General features: G+C 33.4%; 2 protein-coding genes across 2 annotated transcripts; both read left to right on the top strand.

The window, feature by feature from the left end:
- The first annotated feature begins 2,679 nt into the window (after positions 1-2,679).
- LOC143631104 (uncharacterized) lies at positions 2,680-5,485 on the top strand. Its single transcript, XM_077099955.1, has 3 exons — positions 2,680-2,900; positions 3,853-4,219; positions 5,210-5,485. The coding sequence occupies exons 1-3, from the start codon at positions 2,715-2,717 to the stop codon at positions 5,401-5,403; spliced, it is 747 nt and encodes a 248-aa protein (XP_076956070.1). The 5' UTR covers positions 2,680-2,714; the 3' UTR covers positions 5,404-5,485.
- Positions 5,486-6,540: 1,055 nt separating this feature from the next.
- Positions 6,541-10,857, top strand: LOC143631103 (metal-nicotianamine transporter YSL3-like). The gene is made up of 7 exons (XM_077099954.1): positions 6,541-6,925; positions 7,475-7,638; positions 8,450-8,544; positions 8,618-8,752; positions 8,817-9,006; positions 9,720-9,834; positions 9,922-10,857. The coding sequence occupies exons 1-7, from the start codon at positions 6,541-6,543 to the stop codon at positions 10,848-10,850; spliced, it is 2,013 nt and encodes a 670-aa protein (XP_076956069.1). The 3' UTR covers positions 10,851-10,857.
- Positions 10,858-19,491: the final 8,634 nt, after the last annotated feature.

The following is a 19,491-nucleotide window of genomic DNA, read 5'->3' as shown; positions in this document are numbered from 1 at the left end:
ATAGTGAGTAATGTAATGAGATATCAAAGCAAGACAGATTAAATTTTATGATTATTAGATTAATGAAGGATCATTAATGTGAGGATCATTATATTTTATTGAAGATGTGAAATGTCTATTATTAACATTAAACTAATAGACTATATTAATTAAAAGGTTCAAGTTAAATAAAAAATAAATCACCTTTGGATAGAAGTAAATTTTATTTAAGTATATGTGCAAAACAATTGTAACATATCACCTTTGGGCATAAGTGAGACAACCATTTTAATTATGCACAAGTTAGTTTAGCTTAATATAAATGTAACACATCACCTTTGGGCAGAAGTGAAACATTTAAGTCATGTTTGGCTATACTAACACAACTTGTCTTTAGACTTGAATGATATGTTGGATGTAACACATCACCTTTGGGCAGAAGTGTACATCATCATTCATTCAAGTTAAGCTTTTCTATGTTTTGTAAAAACAGTATATATTTTAAGTGTTTACAAAACATTAATTAGTTAATAGCAAACCAATTGTTAGCGCGAATCGAACTTGAGTTTTCTGGTTTGATTTGTTTTCGGGAATTAGTGTTTTAGGAAACTTAGTATTTTCCGAAAACTATTTTAACCGTAAACACATACATTCATAACTTCATAAAAAGTTACGTGATAAGTATTGATTCAAATTCTTTCAAGATAATTCTTTATTTTTGAATTACGTAAATAAATAATTTATTTATTTTTGAAAATAATTCTTTCAAAATATACGACAAAAGTGTCATAATTTGATATATAATATATAAATAACTATTAATAATGCCGTAACTTTTACTTATGACCTGTGAGTTAACAATATATTTGTTTACGGGTCTACATCGTTCATAATTAGAGAACATATCATATTATCATAATGGCATTAATAATTTGTTAATTGTTTACAATTTGTACAGGCTATATCAATTTGGATTTTCAATATATAAAACTTAATTAATAATAAAATCAAAAATTTTAATTAATAATAAAACTTTATCAGGTTTTAGTCCATGTCTTCCAGTTTATATCCTGAGTTAATGGAAGACATAAAAAACTGATTAATCAACATCGCTCTGATACCACATGTTGAAAAGTTCTTCATGTATGTAATAGAAAACATGAATATTATGATAAACCTATAACTTAAACATACATATCACAGCAGAGAGAGAAGCCACGGCTGATGAGAAAGATCTAGACGACATGATAGTCAGATTGGTCGAATTCCCCTTTAGGATGTATATTAGTGATGGGGATTAGGGTTCTTGAGAAACCGAATAATATATGGAGAGAGAGGGTCACGAAAATATTAGGTGAGGTTTATGTTATGTTCATGTGATGTTAATTAGCCTCTCCATATATTTATATGCACCCAAGGGGAAACCCTTGATTAGCAAGAAAGGGTAATTCGGTCCATCAACAATTACCTGGCTAATATAAGATTATAAGATATAATTTAATATTTTGATCTAATTATTATATAAATGATAATGATGGCCATATATATATATATTCTTACAATTGTGTGGTAGGTGGGGATGGAGCCGACAACCTTCTGGGCTTGAAGATGTGGGTGAACTTAGGAGTCTTTTGTTGATGTGTCAACAAGTAGTTCTAGAAGATGGAATGGATAGGGTGGGTGGTGTGGAACTTGGATGATGGAAACGGGTTGTCGGGGAGAAGCTTGAAGACAGAGATAGCTGATTAAGAGTATTTGGTGGGAAACTATGTAATGAAATGGAATAACTGGGTCCCGAAAAAAGTAAGTATTCATGCTTGGCGGGTGGAAATTGAACGCATTCCAGTTGTGTTCGAGTTGGTTAAGAGAGGTATTATGGTGACGTCGGCGGTGTGCCCAATTTGTGAAGAAGAGGTGGAGTCGGTTGAACACTTTATGATATCATGCCAATTTGCTCAAAGTGTTTGGAACGTGATTTCCACATGGTGTAAGGTTCCACCCAATTTTGCTTTTTCAGTTAAAGATTTGTGGAGCTTTATCGGTTCACTCACCTTCCAAATTAGAAAGCCAAGGCCTTTTATGTGGTGTGTTTAACCACCACGCTTTGGTGTCTTGGGCATGCACGGAATGCGTTAGTATTTGAAGGAAAAGTGGCAAATCTATGTAATGTAGTTGGGGAGATCAAGGCGCTTAGCTTCTTGTGGGTAAAAAACTGAGGGAAGAGCACGGGTCTAACATGGGAGAAGTAGTGGGGTTTTAATTTTGTGTTATAATTGGGTGGTGTACGCCGATTGTACTAGGCATACTTGCTGATAATATTGGGTGGTTGTTGTTTTGTTGTTATTAGCGTCTTGTTTGCAACGATAGTTGTTTTTATAGTATAGTTTGATTGGTCGTTCAGGAAAAAAAGTATAAACAGTTAACATTAACATCCGAGTCTTGTTTTTGTAACGCATTTGAAACCCACATACAGTAGATTGGACATAATAACTTGTTAACGCCCTTATTTTTCAAGCTATCCAAGAATCATGACAACCGCACCCAATCCCACACTCATTTACTCTCCAACCCCTTCAATCCAATTCACAAGACTTCAATCTTACATTTGCCACAAACCCTTCAAATCACCAAAATCTTCTTCATTCACTATCAACTGCAGTAACCCCATTAACAACAACGATAATAATATTAATGGCAATGATAGTGGAGGAGGATTGAAGAATTTGCTGTCAGGTATGGTGGATGAAGAGGTGGATGAGTTACTAAACAAGGAGGAAAACAGGGTTTTGTTAGATGGGTTGGATAAAGCCACACAGAGAGTTGAAATGGCCAGAAGAGAGCTTGCCAAGATTGAACAACAACAAATTCAAAACGATAAGCTCAAAGACTATATTAGTCAGCTTGAAATCAGAGCAGCTGAGGTTTGTTTGTTTGTTTGTTTTTTTTAAGGATGTGATTTTAAGAAATTGATGAGAAGCTTAACAAGAATTTGGGATTTAGAAATGGGTTCGGACCCTGTTAAAGGAATAATCTTTGTGATCATAGATTTGTGACTGATTTTACCACAAAAATCAGAAGGTTGTTTATCTAGGAAAGGTTATGTATTTATAATATGATAAATCTTGAAAAGGGTTCAAAGATGAGATTCCAGATGATGTTGATAAAATGAATTTTGGTTTTAGTTACGAAAATTTTAGCTCAAGCTTGAGCACGGCCCGTTTGGAGCTTCATTTCCAAGGCTCAAGCTTTGCTTATAATTACTATTTTAAGCTTGAGCTCGGCTCGTTTATTATTTAATAATTAACTTTTTTTTTATTTTTTTTAATTATTCTTGTATATAGTTGGTTATAATTTTTATATATATCATAATATTTGTTATTTGGTTATTTTATCATAATTTATATATGATAGTTATTATATGAATATCTGCCTAATATGTTGAATAAATATTTTTAATTGATAGGCTCTTTTAATCTCATGAGTTGGCTCGAGCTCGATAAGTGAAGTTTAAGCTCAGGCCGGGTTATCTTTAGGCTCGAGCTTGTTTAAGTTGGACTCGTCTCAGACTTTCAGCGATGCGGGCTCGAGTGGCTTACAAATGGCTTAGTTCGTTTACACTCCTAGGGGTAATAAGGTCTAGCATTCCTTATAAATTAGGACAGTATCTCTCGTGTGGACGGGAGGAAGTAGGACTTACCTAAGGTGTCAGATTTCTTTCTTGTTTATAAATGCTCAGTATTTCCTCTTTCTTGTTTCTGTTGATTTTTAACATCTTGTTTAAGCTTAAATGGATTCGATTATCAGTAGCTTTTGCTCATATCTAAAAGGGCCAATTAATTGGATTTGCAAATCATTTTTCTTTGTATGTTAAAGATTGAGGAATGCCAGAAGGAGATATTAGAAGCAAGAGCACTAGTTGAACAAGCCGAACAATCTCTCGAAGATGAAATCAAAGACCAAAAGTCAACGTTGACCGAAACAGGAAGAGAAGAAATGTACAAAAACAAAGAGAGGTTTGAATCTGTAAAAGCGGCTTCTATCTCGGCCATTGTTGGCACTTTGGCGGGCCTACCTATTACCTTAACTCAGGCCGCCAATACCTCCGAGTTGATACTCCCTTCGGTTATCACACTCATTAGCTGTGCCTTTTTTGGTGTCACCTTCCGTTATGCTGTTCGTCGTGATTTGGATAATTTTCAGCTCAAATCTGGAACTTCGGCTGCTTTTGGCTTTGTCAAAGGTATAAATACATTCTGCTTCTGATTATCTTATTATTATTTATGGGTCAAAAGTTTTACAGATTAACCCTTATAATTTGCAATGCTTTTACAACTGGACCGGTCATCTAACCGGCTGACTTTACTGGTTACTGTTAGACTGGTTTCAAAAATGGGATGACTTTACAAATAATATAAAGTACGACTAATATGGAACTACTTTGTCTTTTGGAGTGGATTTGCAACGTTAATAAAATATAAAGCCAAATATACAAAACAGAAAGCCGATAAATATACACAATATGGAGCGTGACTGGTGTGTAAACAAGCGAGCCCGATCCTGACCTTGTTTAACTTTCGAGAGCTCGAGCATTATTTCTTAAGCTCGAGCTTGGGCTCTGCTCCTTTATTGTTTATTTATTAATTTTATACATTTAAAATAAATTTTTATATATAACATAATACTTTTATCTATATTAATAGTTATTATATGAATTTATATTTAATGTGTTAGATTAGAACCTATATAAATAATAGTCTCGACAGGCTCGCGAGCTGACTTGAACTCGATATTTGAAGCTCCGTCTCGGGCTTTTTAGTAAACATGCTTAACTTTTGGCTCAAGGTCATTTAAGCTCAGCTTGATTTGAGCTTTTAGCAAGCCGATTTTGAGTAGCTCATGAGGGGCTTGGCTCGTTTACAAGATCCTGGAAAGACAAACAAAAAATAATGTTAAAAACTTTGGAATCCTATCTGATCACCCCGTCTGGTTCCCTGGCTGATTCAAATAGACTATATCGGTTATGTATTTGGCCTGATTATGAAAACATTCCTAAATTAAAACTTTTACTCGTCTAACAAGACCCATCTTATGTTTCTCACAAAAGGTTCATTTTCTTTCGTCGCATTGTATGCATTAGCTTCTCAGATAATTAAAAGTTAAAAAACACCGAAAATCTGATTGTTACAGCATGGAAATGCACGTTTCTGTTTTGTTTTGTTTTGTAATGCAGGCCTTGCTACTCTGGGAGGGGGGCCGCCTATGGAGTTGGAAGTTGGCAGTGTATTGGCTCATGCTTTCACGGGTGCGGTTTATGTATCAGAGAATCTTTTAATCTTTTTGTTTGCTGCTGTTGGTTTGGATTTCTGCATTAAACTTGGGGTTTTAAGTCCCTTTCCAATTGAAACAGATGTTTCGAAAGAGTAACATGGATTGAAGCATTCATTGTATCAGATTGTGTTATAGGTTAATATCTGTATATACAGACAGTTGTCATGAAGATGAAACCAAGGTTAATACAATTTACTTAATGAATTAGGTGCTATTGTGTAGTTTTTTTATTTTACTTTTCAACTAGGGGTTTAACATTTAATTTTTAATATTCTCACATGAAGGAGAGGTATCATTGACCAATATAGGCAGTCAAAAGTTTATGGGACTATGATTGATAATAAGAAATACTATTTGGATCTTATGACTAATTTGTTAATTTCTCCCAAGACAAAACGAATGTGAATAAAAAAGAAGTCAATGATTGTACTTGTAGGAAACCAATATCTCAATAATTATTTACTTATACTCATTAATCACATATCATAAAAATGCTTCGGATGATTATCTAATCACAGCCATCTTTTTTATCTCTAACATACATCTAGGGGTGACATAATCAAAAAATAAAAAGTAAGATTGATATTTGCAGAAAATTAACGTTTTTAATCATATTTAACACACTAATTATTTATAAAAAAATAATATGTTTTTACCTTTAGTTCTAATCAAAGCCAACAGTTTTGACAAATTACCCAGCCCACATGACACATTACATGCTCACATGAACAAGATGTATCATTGACCAATATAGCCAATCAAATCGCAGCCATTAATGTTCATGGGACTATAATTGATTATTAGAAATACAATTTGGATCTCATGAATAATTGTTAATGTCTCCAAAAGCCAAACAGATGCTAATAAAAAAGAAGTCAATGATTGTAGTTGCAGATGGTGGATTAGTGAGTATTATAGTACAAGCATGCAATATCTCAATATTTATTTAGTTTAGTGATTTGATCACATTGAGTCATCATTCATCTGCACCTTCATTCATTGGTCATCTCTCACTTTACACACACACACACACACATATCAATACAAATACATTTCGTATATTTGCTTAACATAATGTAAGTTTCTTGAATGCAACATTTGCCAGTTGACTTCAAATATTAACCTCACTCAATCCTTCATACTTTCCAACATTGAAGGAAACAGAAGCTGCAAGGTAAGTAAATGCATTACGTAACATTATAACTCACATTATTTCATATTGTTACTAAATTCATGAGCAATACAGAAATGAAGGAAACTGGAGAGATTGAAAGAGACATTGAGGAGATAGAACAGGAGAAAAAGAATGATGATTATGGTTATGATAATCTCGAAGCTTCAAAGCGACTGCAACCGTGGACACAACAGATCACAATTAGAGGAGTTATTGCAAGTATTGTTTTGGGGAGCATTTACACTGTTATAGCCATGAAACTGAATCTCACAACCGGGATTCTTCCTAATTTGAACGTCTCTGCTGCACTTCTTGCCTTTGTGTATATGAAAAGTTGGACAAAGTTACTTCAGAAATCAGGGATATCCACTGTTCCTTTTACAAGGCATGAGAACACAATGATTCAGACGTGCTCGGTTGCTTGTTACAGCATTGCTATCGGAGGTTTCATTCTTCAAATCTTATATCTTCTTTCGTTTTGTCGTCTTGTTGACATATTATGAACTTTATTAAAATTTTCAAAACTAGAGGTTTTGGTGGGTGCGAATTTTGTTTTGTTTTATCTTAAAACGAGCAAACTGTTTGATTTGGGTTGTGTTTGATCTTAAACATGTCGGGTAGAACGGGCCAAACAGACTGAAAGTGTATTTCATAAAGTATTTTAAGTGGCTTTAGTCAAAGATTGTTCTTACCATTGCAATAATATTGATTTTGTAATCATAATTCATCTAAAAAAATGCATAAAATAGTTTAAATGGCTGAATTATTCAGTGATTGATTATCAGTGGAATATTTTGATTTTGTAATCATAATTCTGTATAGATTATTTATAAACTATTTAATAAAGTACACCAAAAATGTTAGTTGGTAAATCCAACAAAACCTGATTCGGTCTGTTAAAACTCGTACTAGAATATATTTGTATATGTTCTCTGAGCTATTTTTTTGACGTCAACTTTGAACAAATATGGGTTTTGCGGGTTGAATATTTAGGTGGATTCGGGTCTTTCTTATTCGCTTTGAATAAGACGACGTATGAGCTTGCGGGAGGAGCGAATTCTCCAGGGACTTATAAGGAACTTCATGTTGGATGGATGATACCCTACTCTTTCTTAATCTGTTTTGCTGGTCTTTTCGTATTGATCCCACTCCGAAAGGTGCGTGTTCTTTTTCGTTTCTCTCCTTCAACTTTAATACAAGCGACAATTTTGACCCATTTAGTCATGACCGGGTTAACTTTTGTCTCAACGGGTGAAAGGCAAATATAGCTAAAACTCATCCAAACTCTCTCTTTTACAAACATACAACCTCCTAGATCATTTATTAAAAACTTTCAGACTACTATCAGAAAATGTGTCTGCGGCTCAATCCAACTTGAACCTAGCCTAGGCTTGTAAACGAGCCAAACTGCTCGTGAACTACTCGAGACAGGCTTGCTAAAAGCTTGAATCAAGGTTAGCTTAAACGATCCTGGGCATAAAAGTAAGCTTGTTAAAAAACCAGCCCGAGCCCAAGATTCAATTATCGAGCTCGAGCTGGCTCGTGACCCTAAACGAGCATATTATTTATATAATTTTTATTTAATATACAATATATTCACATAAGAACTATTATTATATATAAAATTATGAGAAAAAGAACTAAATAACATATATTATGTTATACATAAAAACTAATTTATATCTATAATAAATATCTTTAAAGGTATATAAATTAAATTTATATTTATAAAATGAGAAAAGCACGAGCTGAACTCAAACTTTAGAAATAGAGCCCGAAACGAGTCAATCCGAGCTTGAGCTTGATCTCAAGAACGAGCCAAGTTTAAGCCTAGTGGAACTCGGCTCGTTTGCACCCCTAGCCTGGCCTTCTTGACATATAATGAAAATGACATGTTTTGACTTGTTTCAGTGTTACCCAATTTGCTTGCCCATAGTTCCTAACTATGTTGAAAATTCTACTTGACAGATCTTGATTGTTGACTACAAGTTGATATTCCCAAGTGGCACAGCCACAGCCGTTCTTATCAATGGATTTCATAGTCAAGGAGACAAGATGGCAAAGTACTTCCATAACATGTTTCATTAACCATTCTATAACAAACATCCTTAATATTTTTTTTTTCACACTTTATAGGAAGCAAGTCAAGGGGTTTTCCAAGTACTTTTCCATTAGTTTCTTATGGGCAATCTTTCAATGGTTCTACACCGGAAAAGGAGAATGCGGTTTTGCACACTTTCCTACTTTTGGTTTGCAAGCGTGGAAGAAAACGTAAGAATTGTCGCTACATGTTATCGATTTCTTGATTCTAAATTATGTGTTCTTTTGTGTGTAGATTTTACTTTGACTTTAGTTTGACATATGTGGGAACTGGGATGATTTGCCCTCATATTGTGAGTTTCTCTTTGCTATTTGGCGCTGTGATTTCATGGGCTATAATGTGGCCACTTATTGAGAAGCAGAAAGGAGAATGGTTTCCTAGTAATGTGCTGGAAAGCAGTATGGAAAGCCTCAATGGTTACAAGGTGATGAACTGATGATAATCATCTACGCGTTAATGTAGATTGTTTTAATCTTTAACGAGTCAAACCACAAATTTATTTAAAAAGTAGTCACACCAACACATGTTCCTAGGCCTATAAACTAACCGACGTTCAGTGAATCGTTTGCTGGGAAGCTCGTCTATGTTTGATTTTTTGACAAACGAATCAACATGAGAAACAATTTTTGTTCATTTGGTTAAACAAACGAGCATGAGCACATGACTCATTTTCTCGTTTATGTTTGTTCATTTACGTTTATTTATATTCGTTTGTTTACGTTGGTTTTAGTTCGTTTGTTAACAAATTCATTAAATTTTTATGGCCCACTACATTTTAGTCTACTTTTAATAACTTTTGAGGCCCTAGACACGCTTTTGTACACGTACTTTTAATTAGTTTTAGCTCGGTTATGCTCTTTCATCTATGTTCAGTTATTTTCATTCGTCTACATTCGTGAACCATCCATTTACGCTCTTAATCTACAAACATAAACAAACATGAACACAATCATTTTCTTAACGAACAAACACAAACAAGAAAGCCCAACTCGTTTAATTGTTCATATTCGATCGCTTGTTTGTTTGAAGTTGAACGAATGAACACGAGCATGCTCTGTTTGTGTTAGTTCGATTCGTTTACAAGCTTACACATCTTTATTGTTCATTTCTCTGACTGACTGATTTATCGGTCAACAGGTCTTTATTTCAATATCTCTTCTCCTAGGTGATGGACTTTACAACTTCACCAAAATATTATACTTCACATATGCAAGTATCTATGGCAAATTGAAAAGGGAAAACCTTAACTTAGGTAACTCAAAAACAGTTATTTTCAATCAAATTTAGTGAAATGGCTGTAACTAGTATCTAAATACATAATATTATTGCCTTCATGCAGCTGTAGATACCAAAAATGAAATTACAGAAGACGAACAAATGCAAAACGAAGTTTTCATCAAAGAACGCATACCCATGTGGATCGCAATAACCGGATACACCCTATTCACAACCCTCAACACATTTGTAATCCCATTAATCTTCCCAGAAGTTAAATGGTACTCCATTATCGCAGCCTATGTCATCGCACCATCATTAGCCTTCTGTAACGCGTATGGGACAGGGCTAACCGATTGGGACATGGCCTACAACTATGGCAAAATCGGGCTCTTTTTAATGGCGGCAATGTCAGAAAAACAACAAGGAGTAGTGGCCGGATTGGTTGGCTGCGGAGTCCTAAAATCGGTCCTTTTTGTGTCTAGCACATTAATGCATGACTTAAAAACAGCCCATGTTACACTAACATCACCTAAAACAATGCTTGTAAGTCAAACTATAGGAACCGCGATCGGGTGCATTGTCTCACCTTTAACTTTATCTTTGTTCACTAAAGCTTTTGATGTTGGAAACCCGAAAGGCGAATATAAAGCCCCATTCGCAATAGTGTTTAGAAACATGGCGATTATTGGAGTCGAGGGGTTTTCGGATTTACCTAAGCATTGCTTACAGCTATGTTACGGATTCTTTGCATTCGCGGTTGCGATTAATATGGTGAAGGATTTGCTGCCAAAGAAGATAGGGAGGTTTATGCCATTGCCTATATGCATGGCGGTACCATTTCTGATAGGAGGATATTTTGCCATTGACATGTGTATTGGAAGCTTGATTGTGTTGGTTTGGAAAATGGTTAATAATAACAAGGCGGAGCTGATGACTACATCGGTCGCTTCGGGTTTGATTTGCGGTGAAGGTTTGTGGATTCTACCAGCTGCTGTGCTTTCTTTGGCGAAGATCAGGCCTCCTATTTGTATGAAGTTCTTGAGTTCTTAGAAGAACTGAGGGCTAGTATTATATATTTATCAACTGTAATATGCAACGTACAATAGTATTCTACAAAGTCAAAATAAGCAATTGTAATAAGCATTAGTGTAAAGAACTTGGTAACGAAACTTGATTAAGATCTGACTTGTTTTGTTGATTCCTTTGATGACGATCATAAAACCAAAATAAATAGATTCGAATTCTTATTGTTTGGTATATATGAAATTAATCTTTTTATAAATTCGTATTATTCGGATAATCATTTAATCTCCGAATAAGCATTTACCATGTTTTATAAAGTAGGATACGGCCCAACCCGTTAACAAGTTTACCAGTAAGCCTTACAAGTACTATAAGAGCATTCCTAGTAGCTTCTCAATCTCTATCTCTACAACTACATTAAAACACATTACATTTTTTTTCTATTTTTTAATTAAATAATATTTTTATACATTTATTATTACATTTTCTCTTTCTTCTACTAATAACAACTTTCAAAAATAAATTGGTTGTGGCTCAATAGTAGAGCACTCACTTTACTAGTGAGAGCTAAGGAGTTCAAACCTCACTATCACCAATTTATATGGGAGATATGAGGGATGACCCTGGCTTGCTAGGGTTCGAGTCCTGATCTCATCCGGTTTTACCGACTTCTCGCTGTCGTGCCGTTTGGTGGGCATGTAGGTCGAGTTTTATCCGGGAAATCCCTCAATAGGTGGACCGCTAGGGGCTCCGTTCGTCCGGACTCGTGGTCGGCTCGAGCTACCTTTAACCAATGAGAGCCGCGTACAGAGTACCCGGCGTTACTTAGTTGGTCGTTCCCAAAAAAAAATATAACTTTCAAAAACATTAAAAATTTATAGATAGTGAACAATGTTTCTCCAAATTTATTCAGTAACTTTTTGTTTTCTCCTCCTCTCACAACCATTTACAACATCATACATTTAAAAGAACCCACTTGCATAAATATGTGGGAACTATTGTGAATGCTCTAAGCACATAAAATGTTTGTTACACTATTTTTTGAGGCTTAAATTTTTAATTGTATTCAATACTACATTAAAACCTCTATAAATTAATAATATTGGGACCGGGATATTTTACTAATTTAGCGATATATTATTATATCAATAAATTAATAACATATTAATTTAAAAAGTTGGCTTATATATGTGAGCACCTCTCAAATTAATGCATCGACCTCAAAATTTTCGCGTCCGTTCACTTTACCTTTTTGAATAAAGCAGAAACAAGGACCTTCAAAATTTCCATGTACATTCACACATTAATGAAATTGTCAAGTTTAATAGGAGATTTAAAGATGAACTCTTAAGTGTAATGCAGAGATTTAAATATGAACTCAATATAGATTTGAAGTTCAAGAAAAAAACAATTGACTATAGATTCATTTTTTACTAGACAATCATAGAATTTTGAAATATGTTAGTAATTATTAATTTATTATTTCGTTAGACCATATATTTACATTGGAATTTAAAAAAGAATATTTTTATTTTATCGATTGGGGTCCAATTTTGTACTGATCTCAAGTTGGGACCGTAAAAATTATTAATTTTAACAAGGTTATTAATTTATCAAGTATTAAATTATAGAGGTTCTGCTGTAAGTTTTATTTTCTGTGTTTGTGATTTTAAGCTTGTAAAATATTAGGAACCAAATATTAGAAAAAAAAAATAAAAAAATAAACAAGGTTAACCAAAAAATTAGCAACAATTGCTATTCAATTATTCGATTTAATCCGAATTTATCCGAATCAAATTCAAACTGAATTCAGATAGGATCGGATTTCAGATAGAGTCCTAAATACTTTGAATATGGGCTATAAAAAGATTTAATGGAAATGTAACATATTTCAAGTACTCCTATGATTTCCAGTCGAATCTTTGTACACTTAGTCGTCTTTAATGCTATAACAAAGATAAAGATGGTCAAGATGCAGATCTTTATGCTTGGCTGAAGCTTGAATCATGCAACAATTTCTCAACTTTCAAAGCATACAAAGGAGGACTAGGGGTGACAATATTGACCAAAACCCTTTCAAATGAGTCAATTTGAGTTGTTTTAAAAGTTAAATGAGTTGGTTTGGGTAAAAGGTTTTAACCAAATGGGTCAAAATGAGTCATTGGAAATTCCATCCTTTTATTTTCGGGTCAAAATGGGTCGACAAGTTCAAAGAAATAGGTCAATGTGGGTTAGTGTCCTAAGGAAATGTGTGACACTCGTCAATTTCAGGTTAACTCCGTTAATTCAAACTCCGTCAATTCAAACTTAAGATCACTTGATCTATAACGCACATCTCATTACATTTAAACTAGGGTTTTAAATGACGCTTGACAATCACTACACATGTAGTCTTTCGGGATTGCACCGAAACGCAAACGAGTTGACTCAAACCATTGGTGAACAAACGACAAACATCAAAACAATAATTATTTGATAATTATGTGTTAGGTTTATGTATTATTTGATATTTATATGTAGAACATTAACTCAAGATGCAAAAGTCTATTTTATGCTAGAAATTTAATAACTAGAAGTAGAGGGGTCATTGTATAATATGATTATTATTAAATAATATTAACAAAAACCCTAACCTCCCTCCCTCTCCCCTCATACGATCGCCCCCCCCCCCCCCCCTCCCTCACACCTCCCTTGCGACGGCAGCCACCACCACCACCATATCACTTCCGTTTTACCTCGTTTTTCATAATCGGAGCACCCCGCACTTGTTTCTAGTCATCCCTCACTTTCCTCTTGCTCCTTTCTGCGTTTTTAAGGTATAAACATAAACCCTAATTTTCGAAAATCATGTGTTAAGTGTTCATATGCTTTGTTTGGATTAGATGATGCTTGATTATGCTTCGGTTGTTGACTTAAATGATCATGTGTGATTTTGTACGGTGAAAGATTGTTATATCATGGATTTTTCGTAAACCCTAGAGGGTTTACTACTTATTTTTATGGATTACAATGTTTATTGCATGTTTGGGGATGTGTTGTATGCTTAGGATGCATGCTAGACGAATTTGTGTGCTTGCTGATTTTTGACAGCAGAGATAGTTAAACTTGAACGAGGTGTAACTTGTTAAATATGAAACCAAACTGGACTATTTATGAGTCTAAAAGGTAGTACTCTGAGTCTAGTTTTCAGAAAACCCAACCACGCCTGATTTGGAGGTGTTTTGGTTGCTCAAACGATTTAAATGTGATCAAAGGTCAAAACTAGTACTGGACAGATTGTTAAGTTTATGTTTAGACGACTGTAAATGAATGTTAATGTGGTAATTGGTCGAACTTATTAACACTACAGTGTACTAGGTTGAGTCTAGTTTCTATAAAGTCCAAGTTTGTAATTTTTGGACGTGTAAAAGTTAACTTTTATTATTTTACAAAACTGAAGTGCAAGTCTGAATTGTGAGGTCTACTGTTAGGCTGTTTTGTAATTATCATATCTCATAAACTACAAGACCAAATGGGTTAGTTCCACTTCTGGAAGTTAATATATTGAGTTAAGAATCTAACCCAATTGGTCTTGCATTAATTTAAATTACCATTTAACGGGAATAACAAATATCATTCTGTTGCGCATGATTTTGACTTCTGTGAGTTACTGTAATGTTTTGGTCTTTGTTAGAAAACTATTTGGAATAAAAATACAATAAAAATAGTTCTGGAAACCTAACCCATGTGTTCTTTTGTGACGATTTTGGTGAATTAATTGATATGTTATGATCTGTTGGATAGAGTAATCTTTCAAGTAGAAATCTGTCTTGATAAAACTAGCTGCTGAACTATGTGAAAATACATGAAACGTGCTTGTTGTTAGATAATTGCTATGTTTTTGACTAAATTGTCCTTGTGGGGAATAATTTACTAGTAATGTACAATAATTAGTATTTGATGCTTAAGTAGTTGTATACATATGTAACGTGTCACCAATGTGTTTGTCGAGTCACACATAATTCACAAACGAAACACGAAACTTATCTCATGCATAGGTATTATGTGCCGAGTCTAGAGACTCACTAATAGTTCCAACACTTAGAAAATCTCATTCTTGTTTTAGAGCGCTAGTGAGGATTTTCTGTGACGCGCATCTCTCAGTTGACTTGTTTTTGAATTCTTCGCAAACAGTGAGTTTCACGTTCCCCTTTTAACTCTTTTAAACTCTTTTTATTTGGGAGAGATAACATACTCCAAAACGCTTTAGATGTTGTTATTAATTATATATCACTTGTAAGGCTAAGTGGCAAGCGAACCAACTAAAGTCCTTCATAACATCGAACCGTTTAGTATTTGTATAATAGCGAGTCACTGTTGAGTAGTACTACTGGGTTTGACAAACCCCACCCAACTCTAAACTCGACTGGAGGTCGAGTGGGTGTAATCTTGGCTAACACATTTTCCATGGTCGTGGTAGACATGGTGGCAAGGCAATTGATAAATAGTCAGCTTCGGTGCCGAACACTTAGTAATACTTGTTTTATAGGCTAGCTACCTATCGATATACAATTGACATAACATTATCTGGTAACGCAAACGCAAACACTTAAACGCAAACATTTTCTTTATTTGTATTATGTGAACTCACCAACCCTGTGTTGACACTTTTAGTATGTTAATCTCAGGTAGCCGATGCGGGCGCGCGGTATAGGAACATGCATTTCATTGAACACTATCGTTTTGCAAACTTGTTTTTAAACTGTTATTAATTGGGTTTTAAGTCGTCCTGCGTGACGAAACACTTGGTTTATGAATTTACGCTTCCGCACTCATTTAAACTTAAATGCTTTCGTGGTTTGAAAACTTTATTTATGGTGTTTGATTATAACTAATGATTCCGATCCTGTTAGTTCACACCCTCTGACGGTAAAACTCCGTTAGTGGATTTTGAGGGTGTGACAAAATGTGACAGGTTTCGAATTGAAACGGGTTTTCGTACAAGACAGGTTTCGGCACGAAACGGGTTTCAGATTGGAACGGGTTCGGTTCAAGTTTCAAGCAACACGAGTTTTCACCCGTGACGTGTTGGGTTTTGGTTTCTTTTGTTTCATTCTAGTCGATTCCGGGCTCGTTTTTGTTTGTTTTTTCAGTTTTGTTTTTGTTCGGTTTGAATTCTTTTAGTTTCGTTTTGACTGTTTTTCGATTTCGATTGATGTGGTCCAGTTTTGGTTTTTTGTTTATTTGTTTCATTTTCGTCGATTCTTTCGGTTTCGGTTCGATTCTAGGTGGTTTTTTTTTGAATGAGGACAACGTAGGAAACATTTTAGTGTTTTTATTTTTTTTTGTTTATAATTTATATTTTGAGTTATAATTTTTTTATTATTATTTTTGGATATTTTTTTAAGGGTTTTTTATTTTAATAGAAAACCCCTAAAAAAAATTCAAAAAAAATAATATAAAAATCATAACTTAAAATATAAATAAAAAACGAAAAATCTAAAAAAACTAAAATTTTTCCGCTGTTATTCTCGTTCACAAAAAAAAAAAAAAAAAAAAAACCTCAAAATCCGGTTCGACCCTAACCTATTTCGACCCAAACCAAAACATCCATTTTTTTAATTGACCCGTTTTAACCCAAACTCATTTTGACTCATACTCGTTTTGACCCATGATTCATTTCAACCCACGACTCGTTCGATTCAACCCAACCCATTTGCCACCTCTAAGGAGGACCCTTCACGAATCCCACAAAGTTTGATCCCACAAAGAGGTATAAAATGTTGTTTGATAATCCATCCATAAAATTGACAAATATTTTCCCACAACCACTTTGAAAGAATATAACGGTTAGTATTTTAATGAGAAGACAGGAGGGGCGGTGATTAGAAGTGGTCAAGAGAAATACCATTTCTTTGATGAGTATGTTGGTATTTTGAGGAGAAGACAGGAGAGGCGGTAGGAATATCCTTTCTTTGATGAGTATGATTTGTTACGATTATATCATGTGTCACACCCCAATTTAACGGCGGAACATGCCGGATGCGACATAATTTGTATCATAGCTCAAAAGCACTAAATTAATAATAAGTATATGTATCAAATTTATTTCATTCATATTAAAGTATATACAAAGTATTTAAAAAAATACAACATTTAAACTTTTATAATTTTTTGTCTAAGGCATGATCTAAGGTTCTTCACTTCAAATCATCTAAATATAACAACCTGCAATATGCGTGAAAATAATTTGTCAATAACACATATTGAACGAGTACTTTACAGTTTGGTGTAAATATAATAATATTGTGTAGTAAACAATTCCTTGCGTATGTCAATAGCATCGATTAATGGGGTTAGGTTAAAAATGAGAAGTGTGAGAAGTAATCTAATACACTTATCTTATATTTGAATGTTTGTGATTAATTTGAGAATAAAAAATGATGGAAATGACATATATGAAACTGTTCATATTGTTGACTTTCTCTCTTCACATGCAATGCATATGTCAATTCCCCTGTCAATTCAAAACGTTCATAACTTTTTCATACCACAATTGTTTTTTTCAAAAAAATCTCCATAATAACAAGCGGTTTTTTTTATCTTTAATATGAGTATCATATTAATGTATAACAATAAAAAAAAATGGTGGGTTTTTATACATTGTGTTTTTGGTTTGTCATTGTGTTTTTTTAATTGAATTTTCTAAATTGTGCTATATATTAGGTCATTGTATTTTTCAATCATTGCACATATCAAAGATAAAATTTAAAACAAAACGTACGTCATTGTGTCTTTATGCTTATCATTTTATCTCTTGTTCGTATTATGTCATTCTACTTATCATTTTGTTTTAGTCATTGTGTATTATGTTCATCGTGTATTATGTTCAGTCCGTTGTGTATTATGTAATTACCATTGTGTTTTACGTTTTAGTTCATTGTGTAATATGTATTCACCATTGTGTTTTATGTTTTATGTTATTGTGTAATATGCATTAATCATTGTGTAATATGCATTAATCATTGCGTTATATACTTTTATGTATTAGATATAGTTGTTATTTTATCTTTATTTTACATATTAGAATTACACAACGGTGTTATTTCACTATTACAATTTTCATATTTCATCACTTTTGAAAAAAAACACAATGATAAGTTAGTGTGTTCAAGAAATCCGAAAAAACCGAAATTCGAACCGAAACCAAAACCCAAATAAACTGATCTGAATTCTTATTCAGATATTCGGATATGATCAATTCGAATATCCGAATAACTATTTCGGATTCGGATATTGAATTTTAAAAAATTCGGATTGTTCGGATTATTCGGATATCTGTTTAATCCGAATAAAAAAAATGTTTTTAGTGGTATTTTCCGGTTTGGTATATTTATTATACCGTTATTTGAAGTTTAAATTTTAAATTTGTGTTAAGAGTAATTCGTATTTTCCGGTTTGTATGTTTATTGTGATTCTAAACTATTAAAATTTAGGAAAAAAAATAGAAATTTTTTTAGGTTTATTTCGGATTATTCAGATAATTTTGGATTATTCGGATATTATCCAAATCTGATCCAAATTGAATTCTATTCAAATAAGAATATTCCTAATTCGGATTGGATTGTATCAGATTTCGGATATGGTCCAAAAATTTTCAAATCCGAATAAGCCGAACCGAATAACCAGAATAATTCGTTATCCGATTTGATGAACACCCATAATGATAAGCATAAAGAAACAATGATAAATAGAGAAAAATAATGATGAACAAAAGACACAATGACAAACAGAAAGACACAATGACATAATTTGTTTTTATTATTTTTTAAAACAAAGTCAGACTCATATTAAAGATAAGAAACACATTATTATGGTGAAAAAATGTCAAACGAAAAAAGTCATACTCATATTTAAAAAAAAATGTCAAATGAAAAAAGTTATAGACGCTTTAAAATGATGAGAGAATTGATATGTGCCTTGCATTGTGGCTAGAGAAAATATGTGTTTTTCCTTTTGTACCTTTCCTCCTTTGATCCCCATTTGACACATGGCAACAAATTATGGCTTCTCATCATTCTTATTTTTGTTTTCCTTTGTAGAATAACTCAACCCCAATTAATGTAAACAAGTATATGTGTCTTTTTGATCATGCCACTAGATTACGGACATGTCTACTCGGACGAATTCACAACCAATAAACAACATAAGGAAGGAGTAAAGTGCCATAATTGTCCTTGAGGTTTGTTCAATAATGCGATTTTAGTCCAAAAGATTTAATTTATGCATATGGACCATCAATGTCTCCAACTTCTTGCCAATTACGTCCAAAACGTTAACTTTGTTAGTTTTTTAATGTTAAATGAAGGGTAAATTTGTCTTTTTAGATAGTTGTTTAAAAATGGATGTGTTATTCATACACCCTTTATAGGGTGTACACAGAAGGCAAAGTGTGTGTTGAAAGGGTATATAAATATCAAAAAGGGTGTGTGAATAACAATTGCCTTTAAAAACAATAATAAACAACAATATAAACAATGTTATGAACAATTATGATTTGATGACTATCCATATTCTAACCCCCACATTACCATTAAGTTTGTATTAATGTTGTGACCCTATAATAGAGGGTCCTTGTATTTGATCTTAAAGACTCAATGAAAAGACTTATCTCATCTATCATTCTTTA

The sequence above is a fragment of the Bidens hawaiensis genome, unplaced genomic scaffold (genome assembly GCF_021521415.1).
Source record: "Bidens hawaiensis isolate Kalapana, Puna unplaced genomic scaffold, B.hawaiensis_p1.1 tig00005943_1, whole genome shotgun sequence".
NCBI lineage: Eukaryota > Viridiplantae > Streptophyta > Magnoliopsida > Asterales > Asteraceae > Bidens > Bidens hawaiensis.
Note: the sequence above shows the minus strand (reverse complement) of the source record. Positions and strands in the feature narration are given on the sequence as shown.